This window comes from Periplaneta americana, chromosome 15 (genome assembly GCF_040183065.1).
Source record: "Periplaneta americana isolate PAMFEO1 chromosome 15, P.americana_PAMFEO1_priV1, whole genome shotgun sequence".
NCBI classification, from domain to species: Eukaryota; Metazoa; Arthropoda; class Insecta; order Blattodea; family Blattidae; genus Periplaneta; species Periplaneta americana.
Genome location: NC_091131.1, coordinates 4,448,427 through 4,473,191, shown reverse-complemented (window position 1 = coordinate 4,473,191; position 24,765 = coordinate 4,448,427). Strand labels below are relative to the sequence as shown.

Below are 24,765 nucleotides of genomic sequence, written 5' to 3'. Positions count from 1 at the left end.
TACTTTACAAGTCCCAGAAAGGAGGCAGTGCGCATGAGCAGACATACAACGGAACAAAACTAATTTTACTACCTCAGCTAGTCGTTTTCTTGTGAACCAGGCCGCTCGTCCTCTGATCATGCGCACTGCCCCCTTCCAGGGACTTACAAAGTATCTATGCTACAAAACTTTTTTCTAAGGCTGTACGTATCAGAGATATTAGGCCTATCGAGGCCGAGTATTGTGAAGTATACAACGAACTAGACAAAAGTAAGTGATGCAAAGGAAAGACTAGGCATTTGTTTGAGATAATCAGTCAGGATACTTTATTATTTAAGCTTTAAAGCAATATAAAAAATATGTACTTTTTCAAGACGTAATTGAAGACCTCCCCGGAAAAAGGATGTAACATCAAATTAATTAGATATATTACTTAGATGAAAAAAAAAAAAGTAATTTTGAAACATTCATTGCATACAATAGCTGAATAAACTTGTATCCTTGATTAATCAAATGGTTGTGATAGTAAATATATGCCTAACGAAATTTGCTCTTGAAATTATTTTCCTTTCTCCAGAAACATGTCTTAAGATTTTTTGGTTACACCCTTATTCCAGGTAGGTCTTCAATTGAAGACGGGACATAAAAAGGTTGTAAGTGCCAAAGAGAAGAACTCTAGAAAATAGGCTTTCTTGTGTAACTAGTAATGGAATATAATACATTTTGCAAATCTATAAGAGAAGCCAAGTTCTGAAATAAAATTGCAATGAAGCTTATCCTCTTTTCTTAGTGGATTAAGCCAGAGACATAGACTCTTTTTTTTTTTTTTTTGGAAAAAAACTAATTTTTAAAGATTCATCATTTACGGTATTTACTATAATAATACCGGACAGCTGTATACTACTAGCATTGGCGTAAGTGCGAAATATCGCGGACCTGACATCTAGCGGAGCGGGATAGAATTACGTCCACATATACAAATATTGACATAACGGGATTGGAACTATTGTTTAAAACGTAAATATAATGTGGAATTATATATGAAACACTTAAGAAATGTTGAATAGTATTTAATGTAAAATTATTACCTTATATTAGAGCTGCATATTATGAGAATATTGCATACTTCATATTACTTTCCGTAATTATTAATTGTTACATGTTTTTTCTTTGCTTTAGTGAGACAAAATCAGTTCTGACATTAGGAATGAATTTACAATAATCCTTTATATACCCATTGCTGACAACTGCAAAAATAAAAATGGTAGTATTCTGATGCTTGTAATAATTATTAGTAAAGGCATGTGGACAACAATAAAACTTAATTTGCTAAAACCTTAAAATTTCCAATATATTTTAACTTCTATTCATTTTTAGGCCTAAATAAAAAAGCTAATTTTTATTGTTCTATCAACACAGAGACGAAGGCATTAGGCTTAATAACAAATTTTGTTGACTCACGTTTTATGAACTGCCGGAAATAGAAAGTACGATTTGGAGCAATTTGTAATGCTGCAATTGTCACAATTATAAACAGCACACATACACCCTGACATTTTAACACAGCACTAATTAATAAAACTATTAACTAGCCCAGCAACAATATACATTGCAGTTGATTACAGCTTGTTTCGCGAGTATCTCCACACCGGCAGGTAGGTAGCAGCACCAGCGTCGTTCCCACGCAAAACTGCTAGCTGTCCGGTATTATTATAGTAAGGTATTTGCTTACAGCCTCTTTTATGTTCAGTCTTCAATTATGTAGTCATTTAGGTTGCAAGAAGTATGCATTTTCATATGCATCCTTCAATGAAGCGTGTGAAAAATCAGTAGTTGGAATGTGTTGTTCAAGGGCGGTGCTTACTGAGAAGTCTGTACAAAGTCCTGTGGCTCTTTAGACTTGTCAGTAGTGAGGCCTGCACAGCGCGGTGCCGTGGTCTGCGCATCGAGCTCGCTGATTTCAGCGCGTGCAAATAATGTAGCTAACTCTATCTTCAGCAGTGCTTGCCTTCTTGGCGGTAACTTTTTAAAAGTTTCTGCGTAACTCAAAAACAGGTGATCTGTGCCGTCCAGTTGATTTTTGTTTGTGTTTCTTTGTTCCAAGTAGTCAATAACTTTATCCACTTCCAACGTTGACTGATGTTTAAGTTTCTTCATCGGTGGTGGAGACATTTCGAGCGACGCTGGAAATACCGGGCAGCTGTCCTCTGCTTCTCTGCATGGCGGTGGGGTTTCTGTAATCTGGGTATCTGAAGCACTGGAGGTCGTCGATCGTGGCCTGAGTGTGTAGTCCAGAAATTCCAAATGATTACTCCACGGCCATTTTTGATATTTTTTGGCGGCTTGTCGCGTCGTACCTTTGATGAACCTCTTATACTTGATGTACGAATCTCTTAAATTCTTCCACTTTTGTTTTACAGTTTCACCTGAAAATAAAAAGAAATACAATGGAAAAAGAAAACAATTTCTTTGTGATTTTTAATTATACAATCACGGAGCAGATAATTTCAATTCGACACTGCCCATAAAACTATTGTATAGTTCAGTCACAGTCTACTATATACAGTCGCGAAGCTTGAGGTGTTTTTTTGCAAACCCCATGATAAAGCGCTCCAAGCGGTTAGCAACTAGAAACAATAGACTGTCCATGGTCGAATTTGGACTGTGTCGTATTTCTATCGAGTGCTAGCTCGTTGCGTATTTCACATTGATGCTTGTGAAATGTTCGTTATTGGTTATAATGAAAATGTTAATGGCTAAAATATAATAATTGTAATAATAATATGGGACAAGGAGGAGACGTTTGTAGTGCTATAAATTGTAGCAACAGTGAGAGAAAGAGGCCAGAGTTATCCTTTTTCCGATTTCCGAAAGATTCAGAAAGGTTCCTGGGTTTCCACAAGAATGCTGTGCAGAAACAAAACTGTTAATTTGAAGTTCTTTGTGACTGTTAGAATACATTATATCCATAAATTTCACAATGAAATGTTTCAGTCTAACTGAAAGGACATTAGATACCGGTTAAAGTTCTGTCACTTAGGCTGCTAAATTTCTAGAGAAATAAAGATTAGGTCTACTTTTTTTTCAGAGGATATATTTTTAATTGTAGCTATTAATTTTGTTATTATTTTTATGTGTTATTTTGCTAAAGACGTAAAAAAATTAAGTTTGTTTTAATGAAATTTATTGATCACGTTTTATTTTCAATTCTGGTGGGATTACTATTGCTTAGGCCTACTTTTTTCTTCAAAGGATATGTTTTTAATTATAGCTGTTAATTTTGTTGTTATTTTTATTTGTTGTTTTACTAGAGACGTAGAAAAAGTCTGTTACAATAAAATTTATTGATCACGTTTTATTTCCAATTCTGGTGTTATTATTGCTTACCCTCATCCCACTTTGTTAACTACGTAAGCCTACACTACAAGTACCGGTACATGTAAGTTACTCCATTAATTCATATTTCCATTATTATTCTTGTAAAGAGAAATGCAAATTAATATTTATTGGTTTCATAGTTAATTATCGCTATAATCTTGAATGAGTGAAGCTATTATAGTAAATTTCAGTTCGTTTTGCACAAACAAAAATTATATTAACTTATTTCTTGCAGGTATCTTCGAGTTTGTGGTGGAATTTAATATACTTCATTAAAATAATAAATTAACTTTATACATTTAATATTTCAATAATGGAAGGAAGGTGTTAATTTTTCCAAAAGAACACGACAACGAAAGTGTAACATATTTTGTCGGCTGCTGGGAGAGAGATCTGCGATGATGAGGCGATAGTAGCGATCCTAGTGGTGGGCAACTACCCATGTTTGCATTTTTACTACATATTGAGCTTCGCGACTGTATATAGTAGACTGTGGTTCAGTCATGTCAACTGATGCCAATAGGAGCAAGCGCGCGCTTTAGAGCCAGGAGAGCCTGAGCGCTTTACAGCGGAAAGGAAAGAGACAGACGAAAGAAGTTGTATATGCCGCTTGGTCGAGCTATATTCAGGGATGGCCAGCACTGATTCAATAGATAAAGGGAAGAGAACTTATTAAAACTGTATCCATGTTAATTTTTAGATTTGTCTGATAAGTATAAGTGCATTATAAGAATGAAAGTTTTAATTTTAATGCTCATTATTCACAAGTTTGCTTTTTTTATTCAAAAGGAATATTTTCTCAACTTTTTTGCAGAAAAGTTCAGATGTGCTTGTTCAGTAGCCTTACAGGTACTAAAACAATGTTTTCGTAAATCTAATATATCGTAAATACGTATTACTGAAGATAGTGTATTAAAATGTTTGAAAATATTCGCATGGAAAATGTTTGTAAGGAAATGAATTAACAAAGCAATATTACATCACAAACAAAATATATGTGCATATATGTTGGTGAAACGTCAGCTGTATAGCTTCAGCAGATTTCGAGATAATTTAATATTCTCATAACAGAAAGTTGCGCACCAATATCACCTAAAAGCATAATGCGATAAGAGTTTTATTATGTAATATTAGTTGCAGTTAAAACATATATCTAGACAACTTTGCTTTGTACTATAATATTGTTTTGATTACTTTTATAAGGCTAAAGATACCATCTATAACAATTTCAACTTATGATGTCATATTCAGTGTCTTTCTATGGGATAACACTTTCTTTATGAATGATGTGTTTAATTCATTTAGTACAGTATAGTTGTAGTTATTATGGAATTTGTGTGAATATTCCTTCTTTACTTTTTATTATGTTATTAACGTTTAAAACACAACTGCAATATTAAGAAATAGGTGTTAGTACTTTTGTTTAACAGACAATATAGATAATATCAAACAGAAAGAGGCCATATAAAAATAACGACATAAAATTTCACGTTCCGTTTGAAGTTTGTGCACCACTGTTTTCTTAATCCAACAGGCTGCTTATTCCTCCTAGCATATCTAGCGCTTGATGCCCGCGCACGACGTCAAGGTCAGAAAAATGCGCTTGCTTTGACATCACTGATATAGGGTTCATTGTTTTCAATTCTTGTTTCAGATATTTGGCTACGGGCGACAGACATCAGACCATCGCTTTGTCTTCTAGAGGAGCACGATGAACTGTTTCCAATATTGTGAAAGAAGTCTGTCAAGAACTTCGGCATTAGCAGCTGTATTGGCCCATACTCGCAGAAGAGATTGGGCACAAGCTGTGACAGGATTCAGAGAACTTTCCGACCTGCTTGGGGAGCATATGAAACTAAAATGTTCTGTATTTATGTTACAAAAATAATTTTTCGATTTTTGTTTGAGCTATAGTTGATCCCTACTACAAAATTTTCGTAGTTGATATTTGCAGTTACGGATGGCACAACAATAATGGGAGTTTTGAGAGTTGTCGGTACTATAGTCCCGTCGCTCTTATTTCCGGCAGCCAATCACGTTGCAGGTCAGCTACATTTAAACGTGTGCGTCTTGTGATTCACTGATGATGACATTATGCATTTCCTAAGGCTCGATAAGTACTTAATATAATCGCCCGCCATTTTGGCTCTTTCGTTGGCGTTCGCAGAAAGCATACGAGGACGTTATTTGCCGCTCAATTATTTGCTCAATTAAGTGCGTTTGATTTTTATATCATAGGAGCTACGACATGATAATGTTCAACAATGTGGCAAATAGATTCCTCGTCTGGCAGCTCGGCAACGAAAGAACAAAAATGACGAACGATACTAACTACCTAGACTTTATAGAGCCTTCACTTCCTAAGACGTATGCAAAGAGGAGGAGTATAACAGCGTCGCGACTATAGTGTTTGAATGTGGGAATATCCCCGTGAGAAGAAATTTATTTTGGAATATTCCCAGACTGGGAATTTTTTTACTATTCCTATTTTTTTTTTTTACTTTGACAAATTGTACAACTTACAATGTAAGGTAAACATAAAATGTACCGAGAACTAACAATAATAGCATGACTATTCCCGCATTACAAGAGGAATAAAGAATGTAATAAATGGGCCTAAAACAAACTGGGAAAACGTTAATTTTTGTTAAAAATAATTTGAATAGTCATTATTATCACAACAGCAAACTTTTTCGTTGTCAGCGTCCCTTGGTTTATTAGAAATAATCAGCTGTAAGTTATGAAGAATTAGGAGTTGAGCTTGTCTGTAATTAATGCTCCTCAGTGAAAAAAATCTGTGGGTTTCTTCATAAGTTACTGATGCTGAACATATGATCTTGGTAAAAAAATCTAGTTCTCTCCATTTTCCACCAAAACTACTTCAAGATTTGTTTCTGTAATTTGAACTTCCTCTGAAGATGAAAGAGTAATGGAACGGAGAAAAATTCTCTCTGGAGCCGGGATTTGAACCCGAGTTTTCAGCTCTACGTGCTGATGCTTTATCCACTAAGCCACATCGGATACCCACCGCGGCGCCGGACAGAATCGTCTCGTGATTTAAGACGGCGCTTATTCCGTCGGATCCCGGCCAGCTAGTCACTCATAACGAGTGCACCTCAGCACATGTGTGGACTTCGGTCCTAGGTTCATAGACATCTATGACGTAGTGCAGAGGGCGGCCACTAGAGGGAACCCAAGAGTTGGAACTTAATCTGAGACGACTCCGTCCGACGCCGGGGTTGGGTATCCGGTGTGGCTTAGTGGATAAAGCATCAGCAAGTTGAGCTGAAAACCAGGGTTCAAATCCCAGGCGCCAGAGAGAATTTTTCTTCGTTCTATTACTCTTTCAACATATGATGGCGCAGAATATCTGCATGGAAATATTATATGTAGCCTACTTCGGTGCATTAAAATAATATATATGATATGCGTAAATCACTTCGTGATTTAAGACGGCGCTTATTCCGTCGGATCCCGGCCAACTAGTCATAATGAGTGCACTTCAGCACATGTGTGGACTTCAGTCCTACGTTCATAGACATCTATGACGTAGTGCAGAGGGCGGCCACTAGAGGGAACCCAAGAGTTGGAACTTAATCTGAGACGATTCTGTCCGGCGCCGGGGTGGGTATCCGGTGTGGCTTGGTGGATAAAGCATCAGCACGTAGAGCTGAAAACCCGGGTTCAAATCCTGGTGCCGGAGACAATTTTTCTCTGTTCCATTACTTTTTCATCGTATTGTGACAGCGACGTGAGATTCGAACTCACGACCAGCGTCCCGCGAGAGAGCATATCGCGCGGGCTTCATGAAGCATGAGGGACGGCGCGCGGCGGAGAGGGGAAAGGCCCACGCGACGTGGGGAGAGTGCACGCGCAACTGCTGCATGCGGAGTAAGGGGGAATGGACCTTCCCGACCCTTCCAGAAGTGCGTCGAAGTGGAGATATCCAGATAATTCTCTACACACCTGTAGAAATTTCTCGCAACTATGATTTCGCTATAAAAGAAGAGACGCCAGCGAACTCGAGCAGTTCCAGTTTTTCAGTTATTCAGTCAGTGAGTAAGCGAGAGCAAGCAAGCCAGTCTTGTGTACCGGAGTTCGACTCGAGTGTGCGTCCGCATCTGCGTCAGCATCCGAAGGCCTGAGTTCGAGTGCAGTGGACCGCAGTTGGAGGGACCTGAGTTCGAGTGCAGTGGACCGCAGTTGGAGGGACCCGAGTTCGAGTACAGTGAACTGTCTCTGAAGGTCTGTGGTTCGAGATACTGTGAACTCGAGTGACTGAGATAGAAGAACTGTGAACTGAGAACTGATAGTTCTGATTTGTAAATAGTGCTTTGTAAATATTAGTTAAGATTAACAGTTCATTGTTGTTCGTACTAGTCCAAGTAAATTGTCATTGTCGTCGGTGGAGTTTTATAACGAATACTGTGTTGAGTGAAAATCCAATTGTTGATGAGAGCGTTTAAGGCGAATTGTAGAAAGGAATTATTGTTGGAAGAATAAAACCCTGTTGTGAGTTAAATAAATTTACAGTATGATGACGCAGAATATCTGCATGGAAATATCATATGTACTTCGGTACATTAAAATAATATATAATATATATCCTGTAAACTATTCCGGTGTGAATTAGCCTAAAGCTTCTCTCTATTAATTGAATCGAAAGCTTTTTCTAGTTTAATAAACATGTCTAGACGTAGCTGTATGTTCGTCTTTTGTGTATAAATTTTGATAACCTTAACAATTTTAGGTCGTAGCCTATAAATAACTCTATAATGATTAATAAATAATGTAACAGTATTTATGAATGCAGTAACGCACGTAAAATACGGACTTACTACTTTTGCCCAGTTCCTCGGATATGTCTCTCCATGCTTCAGCTTTCTTCAGAATGTTCTTATAGTCCGGGTGACCGGTGTCGTACAAGAAGACGTACTCCCGCACTTTTTCGATTAACGCCTCAGTGAATTCTCGTGTCATTTCGCACAGGCCGCGTGGCCAAACTCTCCAGCCAGACACAAACTGTCCGCTGCCCGCCACGGCCTAGACTGGCCTTCGCGTCAGCCCGCATTACGTCACGGCCACACAGAAGGCGGGCTGCCGCTCGCGTCGATCTGCGGTCTGGTGACGCCAGCCAGAGCGGTCTAGTGCAGTGTTGCCAACTGCGAGATACGTTCCGGCCAACTATAATAATCTTTTCGCTGTTATAATAATCATAATATAAATACAAGCACGTAAATGTCATATTATCCGCGATTGCTCCTAGTCGAAACACATGCACGGCGCAGAAAATATAGTTCCGTATTTAAAGACCATAACCTCGTATTTATTTCAAAAGAACATTTTAACTTTAATTTCTAAAGACGATAAAACATACACAAATTGACTCATATATGTACAATATTTTTTTTACTACATCATACTACTTTTGACCAATAAAACGGTACGGTAGCAAAATTCAAATACCTGAGAGCAACAGTAATGATACTCGGGAGGAATTTAAACGCAGAATAAATATGGGAAATGCCTGTTATTATTCGGTTGAGAAGCTTTTATCATCCAGTCTGCTGTCAAAAAATCTGAAAGTTGGAATTTATAAAACAGATATATTACCGGTTGTTCTTTATGGTTGTGAAACTTGGACTCCCACTTTGAGAGAGGAACATAGGTTAAGGGTATTTGAGAATAAGATGCTTAGGAAAATATTTGGGGCTAAGAGGGATTAAGTTACAGGAGACTGGAGAAAGTTACACAATACAAAACTGTACGCATTGTATTCTTCACCTAACATAATTAGGAACATTAAATCCAGACGTTTGAGATGGGCAGGGCATGTAGCACGTATGGGCGAATCCAGAAATGTATATAGAGTGTTAGTTGGGAGGCCGGAGGGAAAAAGACCTTTGCGGAGGCTGAGACGTAGATGGGAAGATAATATTAAAATGGATTTAAGGGAGGTGGGATGTGATAGAGACTGGACTGGATTAATCTTGCTCAGGATAGGAACCGATGGAGGGCTTATGTGAGGGCGGCAATGAACCTCCGGGTTCCTTAAAAGCCAGTAAGTAAGTAAAACGGTACGGAACTACGTGTTTCAACCAATCATGGCTGCTTATCCTACAGTTTTTATCACCTCCCTAGTATTTGTTTCTTTGTTTGGCAACATTGTACTTTCAATAATTGTACCTTTTAAAATTATTCATGTTTATTTCATCACCCTTTAATAAAAATATTCTATCATTTATGTTGTTTATATTATTTAGGTTATGTTACAGCTTCTGCTGTATGAGATTATGGATAATCACGTATCAGAGATTGTTTAATATATATTGATAATTGAAGTGGAATGCAATTGTTTTAATAAAAATGAAACTGAAGCAACAAAGCCATCTTGACTAGTAATCGCCTATAGAGTTCAATGAAGATTGCATATGTAATTATTCAAATTAACTTTACAGGGAGTTATTCCTAAAAGCTTAATTTGCATAATACACGTCACTGTACGTAACAGAAAACCACAATTTAAAGTCACACAAAGTAAGTGTGCACTCAAATGTTGGTTGCTTGACTGTTGTCAGCCCACTTTGAGGTCTGTGGATATAGAGGGAAAAATTGGATCGGTGTCGGGTAGAGTTCCCGGGTAGCTCAGTGGGAGAGCGTTGGTACGTTTAACCAAAGGTCCCGGGTTCGATACCCAGCCCCGGAACAATTTTTCCCTCGAAATTATTCGAAGATTGTATAGTTGGCACAACTCGTAACAAAAGAACAGCAGATCATAACACACTACTGCCATCTAACGGAGTATCTGTAATGATGAGATTGTACAATAGTACATTTTTAAGTTAGTTTAGTATTTAGTAAGTCAATTAATATTTTATTTATTAGAGTAGGTACTTTATTTCTTCTAATCTTTATGTACTTCCTTCTAATCGTCTAATAGTCAATTAAATCCCACTCTAGTTTTGATTTTCTCTAGATAAATCAAAACCTATAATAAAATTACTGTAGATAATTAATATGTTAAAAATTTGTTATTTATTATGAAAGCACTTGAATACAAAGAGTAATATCAGGGTAGTCTGTTCTTATAACATGTTGGCGTCATTTGATCTTGAGCTTGTCCACGTTAGCTCGTGGTAGAATAGCTTTTGCATCCTCAGTGTGTGTGGTTAAACATAAGAGGGGAATAATCTAACGCAGGCCTGCACAAGGTTTGCGCTCTCCTAGCCGGCTCACAGCTCACGAGGGGAATGCAGATATTAGCTGCGCTCTGTATAAGGGTGGACTGGAAGAAGGGGTGATCTCGTACAAAATATACACAAAAGGAAGTACTATTACGAGTGCTTATCAAATGAATTCCCGTTCAGTGTTTGCAAAACTATCTTGGACTATTATTAATTAATAAAGAAATATTTATTTTACAGAAATAATAGAAATTCTATAGCTACTTAAATGTACAATAGGCCTATCATTTTGTTATATTTTTATTTATCAGTACATCAAAACGGGGTTTTATGCTGTTGGCAGCTGAAAGGAACAGTAGCCTACTGATCGTAATGAAACATCAGTTACAGATGTTCGATGTCTGCCTTTATTAAAGTTGATTATAGAAAACAGTTGCTCACAAATATAAATGTTGAGCCAAACATAGCAATCATTTTCACAGCCAGCCTGTGTAGTCGTGGATATTATTGCTAATGTTTAGTCTTGTAAAACTCAACCAGGCTAGTAGTATTATTCAAACGATCTTTAGCCCTTAGGTCACATTGAAGATCAATAAGTTGGAGCTGTAAATCGTTAAATGTTATGTTCCGTCTTTTAGATTCCTCCATACTGTACTGTAGCAGTAGGTAAGCAACGGGAAACAGTTACTGAGAATAGGCCTACACACTGCACTCCACTAGATAACTGAGTGGTCGTTTCCCTCTCCTCTACCTATAGCAAGTCTATGTCATTCTGACGTATCTTTCTCTCCGTTTCGGCGAGCGCTCGTTGAGCGCTGTTTGTGCAGGTATGGTCTAACACTTTTGTCCGACAGACCATACAACATTAAATTATGAAATACAGTAACTAAGACGAATGCTTAGTACTAACGTTAGCCCTACTTTGATGACTAACGGGAAATGTTTAACATGAAACAATGTAGGCGGAATCGGTGGCGACAAGCTGTGGCCAATCAAGACACATTTCAATCACGTGGTATTGTTTATTTTAGGGTTGTTCTGACAGCGAAAAGATTATAGCTCTTAGAATCTGTTAAATTTATAGGAAAGGCTGCCAAAAATATATATACTGTGTATTATTTAATCCCAGAACTCTGTTTACTGTAAATAATTAATTTATTGGAGCCAATGTTGTATAGGTCTTACTGTAAAAAAAAACTGAGAATATGAATTTTGACCATTCACATGCGACTCATTAGACGAATGAAACATTGTTATTTTTGTATCCCAGTCCCTTTAAAAATACAGGAAATTCGTTTCATTCCATAGTATGCAATATATTGAATGCAATCAAGGTTAATTTTATGTCAAGCTCAGTTTCATTTTTGAACACACTATAATAAAATTTAACAGGTAGACTAAATGGAGTTATGTACAGTATCTTGATTTTATTTTATGAAAATACTTATTTGTGGATGTATAAAATTTTGATTTTATATATTATACGATTTATTTATCTAGGGCATGTTGAAATGATTTAACAGCATATTTTAAGAGCCTAAAAGTTAGTTTTTCAGCCCTAACAATCCAATCTATTTATTATACTGTATTATTGCATTAAATATTTACTAAATGCATTTGTGGTTATAGGCTACTAAAAATTTAGAAAATGCATTTGTTGTTATGCTAGATATTTACAAGTTTCATTTGTTGTTATAATAAGCATTTACAAAATGAATTCGTTATACCAGAAATTTTGAAAATGCATTTGTTGTCATACTAAACATTTACAAGTTTCATTTGTTGTTATATTAATCATTAGAAGTTTCATTTGTTCTTATATTGAGAACAACATTTTTAGCCCTAGTTCAGTCTATAATACAGTATGGAATTATAGGATGGGGTGGATTGTCACAGAGTACCATTCGCCCATTAATATTACTACATAAAAGAATTATCAAAATATGTTTAAGGAGAAAACTTGATCATCCAACTCATCTCATATATAAAGAATTTAATGTTTTAAATGTTAAGCAAATTTATATGAATACTATTTTGAATCACTACCATAAATATCTAGCTAAATTCATATCATCCGATCATGGCCACAACACAAGAAGATACAATATTTCGCTTCCCCTCATTGAACTAAAATGTAAGACTGAAGCAGGTCTAAGACACAGTTCTAATTACGGTCCAAGATTATATAATGTCTTTATAAAGAGGAATCCTAAACTAAAATTATTCAAATTCAAATTCAAATTTATTTACGATTTACATTTGAATTGAATACATGTGAATAGATACCCGAAATGAGCATAATACTCGTGCTCGGGTACAGTCCAGTAGTCTACATAAATTTTACAGGGTTCAAATAGTAATGCTGATAAGATAAATAATAGTAACAACAACAACAACAACAACAACAATAATAATAATAATAATAATAATAATAATAATAATAATAATAATAATAATAATAGAATAATCGTGACAGAAATGATACGAAGATTGTAATATAAAATAATTCATTAATAATAATAATAATAATAATAATAATAATAATAATAATAATAATAATAATCGTGATAATAATAATAGTGATAAACAAAAATATTTACAATAATAAAATAAATACTAAGACGGATAAAATAAAATATAAAACCACTAGCGAGAGTTAACACAACTTAAATAAGCATACAATAACCGGAAAAAATGACGAACTCGAAAATCAACAGAAAAGTTCGTTGTATCGCAGACGACAGCAACAATACATTATTCAAAAAAGAAGTGCTTGAACTGTTTTTAAAATTATAATCTTGTAAATTCTTATTCTTTATTTATTTTTTTTCTGTCACCTTAAAAATGTTGTATTATTAACTTAGTATGTTTATGTATAGGCTATGGTACAGTTGGTTTGTTTGTTTTTGTTTTTATTCTTATTCTTTTTAAACTTACGTGTAATTACATTTAACAGTTTAATCATAGTTGTGATTATTATTATTATTATTATTACTATTATTATTTTATTATTATTTTTCTTCTATCCAGTTTTCATTCTTGGTCACACCCGACCTCAAGCATCTTGCTTTTTCGGGTGTGACCCAGTTACCTTGTATTTATACAATAAATTGTAATATGTAGGCTATTTTACTATGAGATTGGTAATCAATTTCGAATTTTGAAGAATGTTCATGTACGAGTATTACAATAATATTGTAAAATATATTTTATTGTATTTAATTTTTGCTTGCAATAAAAAAATCTTCTAATATTAAACATTTACAAATTGCATTTGTTATGATAGAAATTTGCAAAATGCATTTATTATCCTGAAATTTTACAAGTTTCATTTGTTGTTATATTAAACATTTGCAAATTGCATTTGTTCTCATGCTAAACATTTTCAAATTGCATTTTTATACTATTAAACACTTACAAATTGCATTTGTTTTGGTAAACACTTACAAAATGCATCTGTTGTTATTCTGAACATTTACAAGATGGTATGTCTTAAAAGTAAGACCTCGAAGAGGTATATGTCCTCAGTGTATACCTACTACTACTGCTGCTGCTACTACTTACTACTTACCACCACCACCACCACCACCACCACCACCACCACCACCACCACCACATGACATCACTTTTTATTAAGAGTCTTCCCCAGAAGAGCCAGGGGCAAGTCTGTCAGCTTGTGTAGCTTGCCAGAGGAGGGATCTGAGTTTTTTAATATCCTTTGACAGTGACGTCTTCCCAGTGCAACTCATGTCGCTGTGCAAACGATCAACAAGTTTACATGTTCGAGGGATCAAGTCTGCGATTGAAGGGTGCAGCAGGAGCGTGAGGGGATGGCTGTGTTCGGTGTTTCAATTTTAGTAGAGCATTTAAAGATTTGCAACGCTGTAGTTCAGAAACACATTCTTAACATTGAGTGAAAATAATTATTATATTTATTTATTTTTTTATTTTATTAGGTTGTTTTACGACGCTTTATCAACAGTTTAGATTATTTAGCGTCTGAATGAGATGAAGGTGATAATGCCGGTGAAATGAGTCCGGGGTCCAGTTACCCAGCATTTGCTTATATTGGGTTGAGGGAAAACCCCGGAAAAAACTTCAACCAGGTAACTTGTCCCGACCGGGAATCGAACCCGGGCCACCTGGTTTCGCGGCCAGACTCGCTAACCGTTACTCCACAGGTGTGGACTAATTATTATATGGTAGTTATATTTCAAAAGAACTTATGTTTATGTTTATTTTTCATATAATAACATGAAGTTCATATTTGAGCCGTTCAGAGCAAAAGTGATGTAAGTCAAAATTGGTTAATGAGGTTTAAAGTAGAAATTTTATAAAATACAGCGCAAAGTAGCAGTTAATATGTCCTTCGTGCTATCCACCGACTACTAATAGTTTAAATAAATTGAACATTAATTGCTACTTTGCGCTGTATTTTACAGAATGTTAACTTTAACCCTCATTATCCATTTCTGACTTACACCACTTCTGCTCTGAACGGCTCATTTATTGAAGTGAATTGTGTTTTATCCAGTAAATGCAATGAGAAAAGGATGCGTTTATGCAAAAGCAAAGTTCTAGTTGGATTTAATTTGTATATTGAGTATTAAATATTACAAAACTGTCATAATTGAGGATTTTTTTAAAATGAGTTTTCTCCATGTTAGTATTCTTTTCGTGTAATAAAAATCCGGCAGAGAATGCAGAATTTAGGTGGGCGGATAATGTAGCCTATCGGATTATTTAAATTCAGAATTGTATGTTGGAGGAATATTTTGTGATTAAACTCAAGTATTTAACTGTGGAGTTCACAGTGAGCTATATTGATAAACAAATTAAAGCTTTATGGTTTACAACTTACTTATGTAATGGAAAATAAAACGTAGAAATGATTACACCAACCAGTCACAAAGTTATTGAACTGGCGTTCAAAGATCTCTGAATCCTACTAAACGATAGTGATCAATAATTTATTTGTGTGAGTGTGGCGTCTTTAGTTATTACTTCTATGAATAGATGGCAAAGATAACAGTCAATGTCGGCAATTGTGTACAAATATGTCGGCATTATAGACTTTCTAAGTCCATCTCCCTGTAATGATTGTGAAAATCACTATAATTAGCTGGAAACCGTTGATACTGTGAATTATGAAAATTCTGGAAGTTAGAATTTATAAAAAAAATTATATATATGTTCCCGGGTAGCTCAGTTGGCAGAGCGCTGGCATGTTCAACCAGAGGTCCCGGGATCGATACCGGGCCCCGGAACAATTTTTCCCTTGAAATTATTCAAATCTGCTTTACAGGGAGCTTTACCTGAAAGATTAGATTTGCAGAATTATATTACCGGTTGTTCTTTATGGTTGTGCAACTTGGACTCTCATTTTGAGAGAGGAACATAGGTTAAGGGTGTTTGGGAATAAGGTGCTTAAGAAAATTTGAGGCTAGAGGGATGAAGTTACAGGAGAATGGAGAAAGTTACACAACACAGAACTGCACGCAGTGTATTCTTCACCTGACACAATTAGGAACATTAAATCCAGACGTTTGAGATGGGCAGGGCATGTAGCACGTATGGGCGAATCCAGAAATGCATATAGAGTGTTAGTTGGGAGGCCGGAGGGAAAAAGACCTTTAGGGAGGCCGAGACGTAGATGGGAAGATAATATTAAAATGGATTTGAGGGAGGTAGGATATGATGATAGAGACTGGATTAATCTTGCTCAGGATAGGGACCAATGGCGGGCTTATGTGAGGGCGGCAATGAACCTACGGGTTCCTTAAAAGCCAGTAAGTAAGTAAGTAAGTTATATTTCCGCTGTGTCGACTGCTAGCTGTTGTGATGTCAGTTCCAACTCCTGGGAGAAACAGAATCTCACGCTCAAACTGGTTTGAAGGTCATTGAAATCAGTTGTGCTACGTCAAGACGCGAAGTGTCCATACTGTATAATTATCGATACCCTGGTGCTACTACCTACTAGTACAATCAAAGGGTTAGTTTTAGGACAAGGTTTCCTTTTAAGATTCCTCTTTCCTGAACTTGATGAAAGTTTTAATATCTATTCATAGAAGTAATAACTAAAGAAGCCACACTTCACGAACAAATTATCGATCACTATCGATCAGTAGGGTCAGTTATCTTTGAATGCTAGCATACTACACGTATTTTTTATGCCATCGTTTCAAGTCTATATATATATTTCATCTAGACTGTGACTATAAATTAAGATTTTATAACAGTATTAAGTTTTTTGACTTGTTCCATATTCTAGCTGTAAGCATGTATGAATACCATGGAATGTTAATAAATACAATACAATATGCTCCCTGCTGTTTTTCTATACTCTCAGCTTTGGAAGAAAGAAAAGTACCTCTTGATAGAACTAGAGAAAACATATTATCGTAGGTCGAGTTATATAATGTGAATTTTCTTTACACAAGTTGTCAGCACTGATTTGAAGATTGTTTTATTACGAAATGTTATCATTTGAAAAGTTTCTATGTTTTTTTTTATTTTTTATGCTTTTTAAAGTAAATATTCGTCAGCTTCTTTAATAACAACAAAATATAAGAATGTGTCAAACGTAAAAATGTGCTATTTCTCGAAAGAGGCCTTCTACATTGACAAAGTTTCGAGTGACAGAAAATCACTGCTTATCATGTTGCATACGACTTGGAATCGATGCAGGCTTTAGTTAAAATGAGAGCAGGAGAGCAACAAGGAATTCATGCTGGTTACGAATTTGTAGGTTAGTAAAACACATACAATTACTGTTAGTCACACTATCTTACATAATATGACCTAGTCAACCCATAACCTCAGCTAATCCAGAAAGTGGTGTAATATAATGTGGGCCTAGAATCTAATCCTAATCTAATTTTATTAAGTCCCGGCAATATGCAATGTAATCTGGAACCTATTGAAATTTGGAACCGTATCGAACAGAGAATGTAATCTAATCACCTGTACCAATATAACCTGTAATCTACAATGTGATTCAGAGCTAAACTAGCGCTGAGATAGTTCCCCTTTCTTAATCCGCTTGTACACCTTGCCGTGACATATTAGGTTTGGTTAGGTTAGGCTTTTTGTTGCCTTACATATGAAGAGTCCACTGCAAGAATGGTGGATGTCATTTGGAATACATTTTGCAGGAGAAGCAATTGAAAGTTTGAAATGCTTAGCGCTCAAAGCTTAACTGTGATTTTCCGATCATTACTGGACAATGACTATCAGTGTTAATGCCATATAACTCTCAATGCACATTCTATAATATGTAATAAGCTATGCATTGATAGTCTTGGTTCATTTTCGACAAGAAAGTGACATCCATCATTCTTGCAGTGGACTCTTCATATACGATCATCTGCATCACCACAAAAATAAAAAAATATAAACATGATTTGAACGTTTCACTCTCCAAAAATCATCGGAACTACCTCAGCGCTAGTTTCACTCATATTTATTGTAGTCTATAATTTAATCAGTAAACAAACCTCATTGAGAAGTAAGTATAATCTATATGTTATGTAAGCAAGGTAATTTCCTAGTACCCGGTACTCATTACATAGGTCGTTTTTGTGTTTAAACAGTGGTTCCTTTCTGAAAAGAAAAACGGTAAAAATATTTTCTTTTGCCGGAAATGAACTACAACCTAAACTAACCTAACCTAACCTAAGAATACATTATTATAGATAACGATACAAATATTTTATTTTGTCGGAAATGAACTACAACCTAAACTAACCTAACCTAACCTAACCTAAGAACACATAAAAAAATATATTACAAACTGACTAGAATCACATCTAGTAACAAACTATTAATAATAATAATAATAATAATAATAATAATAATAATAATAATGATTTATTTTAGCTGGCAGAGTTAAGGCCGTAAGGCCTTCTCTTCCACTCAACCAGCAAAAAGTGTATATACATATGCATGAACTTACAAAGAATTCAACAATTTGATTTAGATGAGAGTTACATGTATACAAGAGTTATTTACGAATTAAACAACAAAATACTATGAACTATTAATTAAACACTGAAATAAACTGTGTAGCAGAATTAAACTAAAATACATAGAATGTTAATATATTTCAAATGATATTAGACAATAGAAAGAGATTATTATGAGACAATTTTGAAAATGCAGCACAATCAGGATGATGTCTAAAGAAAAAAGCAACAGTGTAGTCAGTAATATTTTAAATCAGAATGATTGGAGTGAAATGCTAATAAGGTTATCTTTTAAGCTGTTCTTAAAGGTGTTTGTTGTCTTCTTTTCAGAAAGGAGCCACTGTGTAAACATAAAAACGACCTATGTAACGAGTACCGGGTACTAAGAAATTACCGTAAGCTATAATATAATCCTTCTATTTCATTTCTTTACAGCCCTGGGACTCACTGATGTGGTGATGTTTGCCTGACTGACTGAGGGAAATCCTGGAGCAGCCCGTCTGCGGATCGGGTCATCAGAGTCTCAACTGTACCTGTTTGTGATTCGGTGAATAAATGCATTGAACATAATACTGGTGGTGGTAGTGTTGGTATTAATAGTGGTGGTAAAATCAGACGGCACTGGAGGTAGCTGCTCAAGGCTTCAGTGTTGTATTTCCACATCGGTAATTGCATATGATGAAATCTCGAATTTGGATGCTGGAGAAGGGAACACGGCAGTCCAGTCACCATCATGCCCCTCCCCTAACGCGTGATGTAAACACGGTCGTGTCCCCAGTTGTCGTCCGGCAGTAAGTGAGGTTAGAGCTCACAGTCATGTTTTTTTTTCTGCAGTCGTGCTCGCTGCACACCACTCGCTGTCCTTATTTGTTGTCGTGGGTCTCAAATCGCGAATCTAGGGGTGGGAATTATACGTGGGGGGAATATGTTTATCGTAAACAGAATATGAATGTGTAATTTACTGGAGAGCCAGTAATTAATACCTGCTGAATATACAATCATCCATTATAAAATAACAATTTAAAGATTGCATGCAAATAGAAGTGTGCCACATTTGTGACGTCACATTCTGTAAGTCCTAAATAACGTGTAAAGGAACAGACTGTGGAGTACAAGCATACTTAATTGTGCACTGATAATAATAATAATAATAATAATAATACTTACTACTACTTACTGGTTTTTAATGAACCCGGAGGTTCATTGCCGCCCTCACATAAGCCCGCCATTCGTTCATATCCTGAGCAAGATTAATCCAGTCTCTATCATCATATCCCACCTCCCTCAAATTCATTTTAATATTATCCTCCCATCTACATCTCGGCCTCCACAAAGGTCTTTTTCCCTCCAGCCTCCCAACTAACACTCTATATGCATTTCTGGATTTGCCCATACGTGCTACATGCCCTGCCCATCTCAAACGTCTGGATTTAATGTTCCTAATTATGTCAGGTGAAGAATACAATGCGTGCAGTTCTGTGTTGTGTAACTTTCTCCATTCTCCTGTAACTTCATCCCTCTTAGCCCCAAATATTTTCCTAAGCACCTTATTCTCAAACACCCTTAACCTATGTTCCTCTCTCAAAGTGAGAGTCCAAGTTTCACAACCATAAAGAACAACCGGTAATATAATTGTTTTATAAATTCCAACTTTCAGATTTTTTGACAGCAGACTGGAATACTTATTATTATTATTTGAATAATAATTAATTTGATTTTATTTATTTACTTATATTTAATGTGCTGTACAACAGCCAGTGGCCAATTACAGTTCAGCACAAAGACAATATAAGAAAAACAATAGCAATGATATAAATTACAATATAAGTACCGTACAATTGATCATTAAAATAATGGCAGTTATATGAGATGATAATTGGAAATGAAAGAATGGAATTATAAATAGTATTACAAAGATATACAGAATGACTAGAATATTATAATACATATCTAAACAAAAGGCATAAATTAATAACAATTGATATAAAACTCAAAAAGTATATACTACACATTAAATGGATCCAAGTTCAACCCATGCAAATTAGCATATCTTATATATCTGCAGACCGGGGAGAGAGATTTAGAATTTCCATTATAAAAAAAATCATGAAATCTTAAACCCTTGGCAGGAATACGAAGACTGATATTGCTTATGAATGATTCACAATCAATATCACTTTACCCAAAAAAATAAATAATCAAGATCCTGACGTCTGGCAAATAAACTGCAGCAGTTAAAATATTTACAGTTAATCTCAGATTTATAATCATCAGAATTTGGTAAAAATCTATAAGAACACAGGGAAATAAATTTTCTTTTTTAATATTTTCCAATTTAGCCGAGTCAGTGGAAGTAATGGAGTTCCATACAACAGATGCATATTCAAGCTTGGATCTGACCAATGTATATGGGTAGTATAAAATTAATAAACACATCGGAGTAGAAAAAGAATAAGTTATAGACCTAATTAGACCAAGCATTCTTAATGAATGGGTATAAATATATTGCACATGATCATGGAAATATAATTTAGAATCAAGTAAGACACCAAGATCTCTAATACAATCTTTCTTAGTAATTATGACATTATTAAGAGAACAATTAAATTAATAATAATAATAATAATAATAATAATAATAATAATAATAATAAAAATAATAATAATAATAATAATAATAATAATAATAAAATAACAATGACAATAATAATAATAATAATAATAATAATAAAATAACAATGACAATAATAATAATAATAATAATAATAAAATAACAATGACAATAATAACAATAATAATAATAAAATAACAATGACAATAATAACAATAAAATAACAATGACAATAATAACAATAATAATAATAAAATAACAATGACAATAATAACAATAAAATAACAATGACAATAATAACAATAAAATAACAATGACAATAATAACAATAATAATAATAAAATAACAATGACAATAATAACAATAAAATAACAATGACAATAATAATAATAAAATAACAATGACAATAATAACAATAAAATAACAATGACAATAATAACAATAAAATAACAATGACAATAATAACAATAATAATAATAAAATAACAATGACAATAATAACAATAAAATAACAATGACAATAATAACAATAATAAAAATAAAATAACAATGACAATAATAACAATAAAATAACAATGACAATAATAACAATAATAATAATAAAATAACAATGACAATAATAACAATAATAATAATAAAATAACAATGACAATAATAACAATAAAATAACAATGACAATAATAACAATAAAATAACAATGACAATAATAACAATAATAATAATAAAATAACAATGACAATAATAACAATAAAATAACAATGACAATAATAACAATAAAATAACAATGACAATAATAACAATGATAACAATAATAAAATAACAATGACAATAATAACAACAATAATAACAATAATAATAATAATAATAGTAATAATAATAATAATAATAATAAATAATCACAACAAATAATAAAATAAATGAAATTAAATAAATAAATAAGTAAACAGTAATAAATAAATCATTAAAAAATAAATAATAAGCAAATATATCTTTCGTAGGTTGTGCCATATCTGCTTAGCGAAATTAGAAGTTAATGATTTTTCCATTGTATGTTTAAATAATATGATCATCATCATCATCACCACCATCACCATCATCATCATTACCATCACCATCACCATCACCATCACCATCACCATCATCATCATCATCCTCACAGGTTCTAGTCCTTTGAAGAACTGTTACGGTCTATCAAAGTCTTTTTCCATCGTTTTTTGTTGAGGACGTCCTGACGACCTTTCCCTGTTGGATATTTCGGTATTCTATTGTTTTACATTCGATTTACATGTTGGAGCCAATTGCTTTGATATGTGATCCAGAACAGGTATCACTTGGAGCTCGTTCAAGGCATCTTCATTTCTTTTCCTGTCCCATTCCGTATAGTCTAACCTGCTGTACGGCGCATGAATTTTATTTCACTGGCAGTTATGCGATCTTCATCACGTCTCAGGCCTCACTGCCATCACATAGTACAGATCTGGCCAAGGTTTTATAGAGGCGGAGGCGTGTATGTCTTTGGACTAACGATGGTTCCACAATGCTGTTGATGATACCCATTTTTAAGAATTTTGTCTGGTATATCTGATTCTGCCATAAATGATATTTTATATCCAAAATAACTGAATTCATTTACTCTTTGTAATATTTGATTACTGATACTAATTTTGCTTGGTATTGGTTATTTTCTGTAAAAGGTCATAACTTTACATTTGTATGTAGAAATTTCCATTGAATACGATCTGCTATTGATTTCAAATTATTTACAGATCGTTGTACGTTATCTTCTGTAGAGGCTAAAAGTACTAAGTCGTCTCCAGAGATTAATATATTATATAATAGTCGTATAGAGTGTTAGTTGGGAGGCCGGAGGGAAAAGGACCTTTAGGGAGTCCGAGACGTAGATGGGAAGATAATATTAAAATGGATTTGAGGGAGGTGGGATATGATGATAGAGAATGTATTAATCTTGCTCAGGATAGGGACCAATGGCGGGCTTATGTGAGGGCGGCAATGAACCTCCGGGTTCCTTAAAAGCCAGTAAGTAAGTAAATGTAGATGTGATTTACAGATATATACCCATGTTGTGTCAATTTAAATTCTTTGTTGATAGCATTGATATAGATATTAAATAAAAGTGGAGAAAGTCCATAACCTTAATAATAAAATAATAATGTTGGTTTATTTTAGCTGGCAGAGTTAAGGCCATTCGGCCTTCTCTTCCACTCAACCAGTATGATAGAAAATCACTATAGTGCTGTGAATATAACATAATTAATACAATACAATACAATTCAAAGCAATACAATATTACAATACAAGACAATATAATACATAATTAATATAATATAATGACAGTTCTTTTCATCTTCACAACACCAATAAAATAATTATCTAATAATAATAATAATAATTTACTTATTTATTTATTTATTTATTTATTTATTTATTTATTTATTTATTTATTTATTTATAATATTAATGTGCGAAACAACAGCACAAGGCCAATTACAGTTCAGCACAAGATACAAACAAAACGACAAATGATAATGAGAATGAATGATAGAAATGGCAGTGAGGTGAAATACAATCAATATAATAGTCTACATTAAAATTGACCAAATGCAACAAAATAAATAGCAGAAATAATAATTATTAAAATTAGTTCAGTGAGATAATTAAAAAAAATAATAATAATAATAATAATTAATGATAGTCATACCTAAATTAAATTAAATTATTAAACTCGATCACAATTACAACTTCAATTTGACTGCGCCCGTAAGAAATCGTTTAGCATTTTCTTGAAAGTGGTTATTGTCTGGCAGCCCCTAATCTTCTGAGGTAGAGAATTCCATTCACGGGGGACTAAGACAGTAAAAGAGGATGAATAGTGGGATGTTCTATGGGCAGGAATTGCTAGGATTTGGCTCTCCTGTGACCTGGTGTTTAGATTGTGACTGGAGGATAAGTAGTTAAACCGGGAACGAAGATAATTTGGAGTGGAAGTGTGGAGAAACCTTGTCTAGCACCTGAATTTATTTTCTTGAAGGTGATAAAGTATCTCCAGTTTTTACCGCAATTGAAGTTTCTTCGTATAAGTGAAATATGTTTTCGTTAATTTGATGTGATATGTTACCATTTAATAGTAGGCCTATGTATAGCGATTAACTTTATCAAATGCTTTTTTGAAATCTATGAAGGCGATGTATTTTTCCATATTAAATTCTCTGTGTTTTTCTACGAACATTTTCAAGGTAAAATATCCATCGCAGCATGATCTTCCTTTTCGAAAACTGTTTTATTCTTCTCCCCAAATATGTACATAATAACCGTAAATGTATTTTTTTATATTCGCAAAAATGATATATCTCGAGTTCAACAGACTTTTCATCCATTCAGTGTTCTACCGAAGGGCAGGTCTTTCACTGAAAACCCAGTATTCTCCAATCGTACCTATTTTATTCCTTTCTCTTTGTCTCAGCATATGATCCAAATATCTTAATGTCGTCTGTCGTCTGATAATTATCTTCTTCTGCCCCGAACTCTTCTCCCGTTCACCATTTCTTCCAGTGCATCCTTCAGTAGGCAGTTTCTTCTCCGCCAGTGACCCAACCAGTTCCTATTTCTCTTCTTCATCAGTTTCAGCATCAT

At 34.3% G+C, this 24,765-nt stretch overlaps 1 protein-coding gene and 1 long non-coding RNA gene across 2 annotated transcripts in view; one reads left to right on the top strand and one right to left on the bottom strand.

The window, feature by feature from the left end:
- Positions 1 to 283: 283 nt before the first annotated feature.
- On the bottom strand, positions 284 to 8,416 carry LOC138715802 (uncharacterized). The gene is made up of 2 exons (XM_069848888.1): positions 8,196 to 8,416; positions 284 to 2,405 (listed from the first exon to the last, which is right to left on the bottom strand). The coding sequence occupies exons 1-2, from the start codon at positions 8,335 to 8,337 to the stop codon at positions 1,840 to 1,842; spliced, it is 708 nt and encodes a 235-aa protein (XP_069704989.1). The 5' UTR covers positions 8,338 to 8,416; the 3' UTR covers positions 284 to 1,839.
- Positions 8,417 to 18,976: 10,560 nt separating this feature from the next.
- The window catches only part of LOC138715607 (uncharacterized), a 54,367-nt gene continuing 48,578 nt past the window's right edge, over positions 18,977 to 24,765 (top strand). The window contains exon 1 of the long non-coding RNA XR_011336509.1: positions 18,977 to 19,052. This is a non-coding gene — a long non-coding RNA (uncharacterized lncRNA). The remainder of the gene's footprint in view (positions 19,053 to 24,765) is intronic.

Bases quoted from the DNA above. Each gene is read 5' to 3' on its own strand.
- LOC138715802 (XM_069848888.1), bottom strand. From the start codon at position 8,337: ATGACACGAGAATTCACTGAGGCGTTAATCGAAAAAGTGCGGGAGTAC. The intron at 2,406-8,195 runs GTAAGTCCGTAT...TTTTATTTTCAG, and splicing joins CGAGGAACTGGGCAAAAGTA to GTGAAACTGTAAAACAAAAG.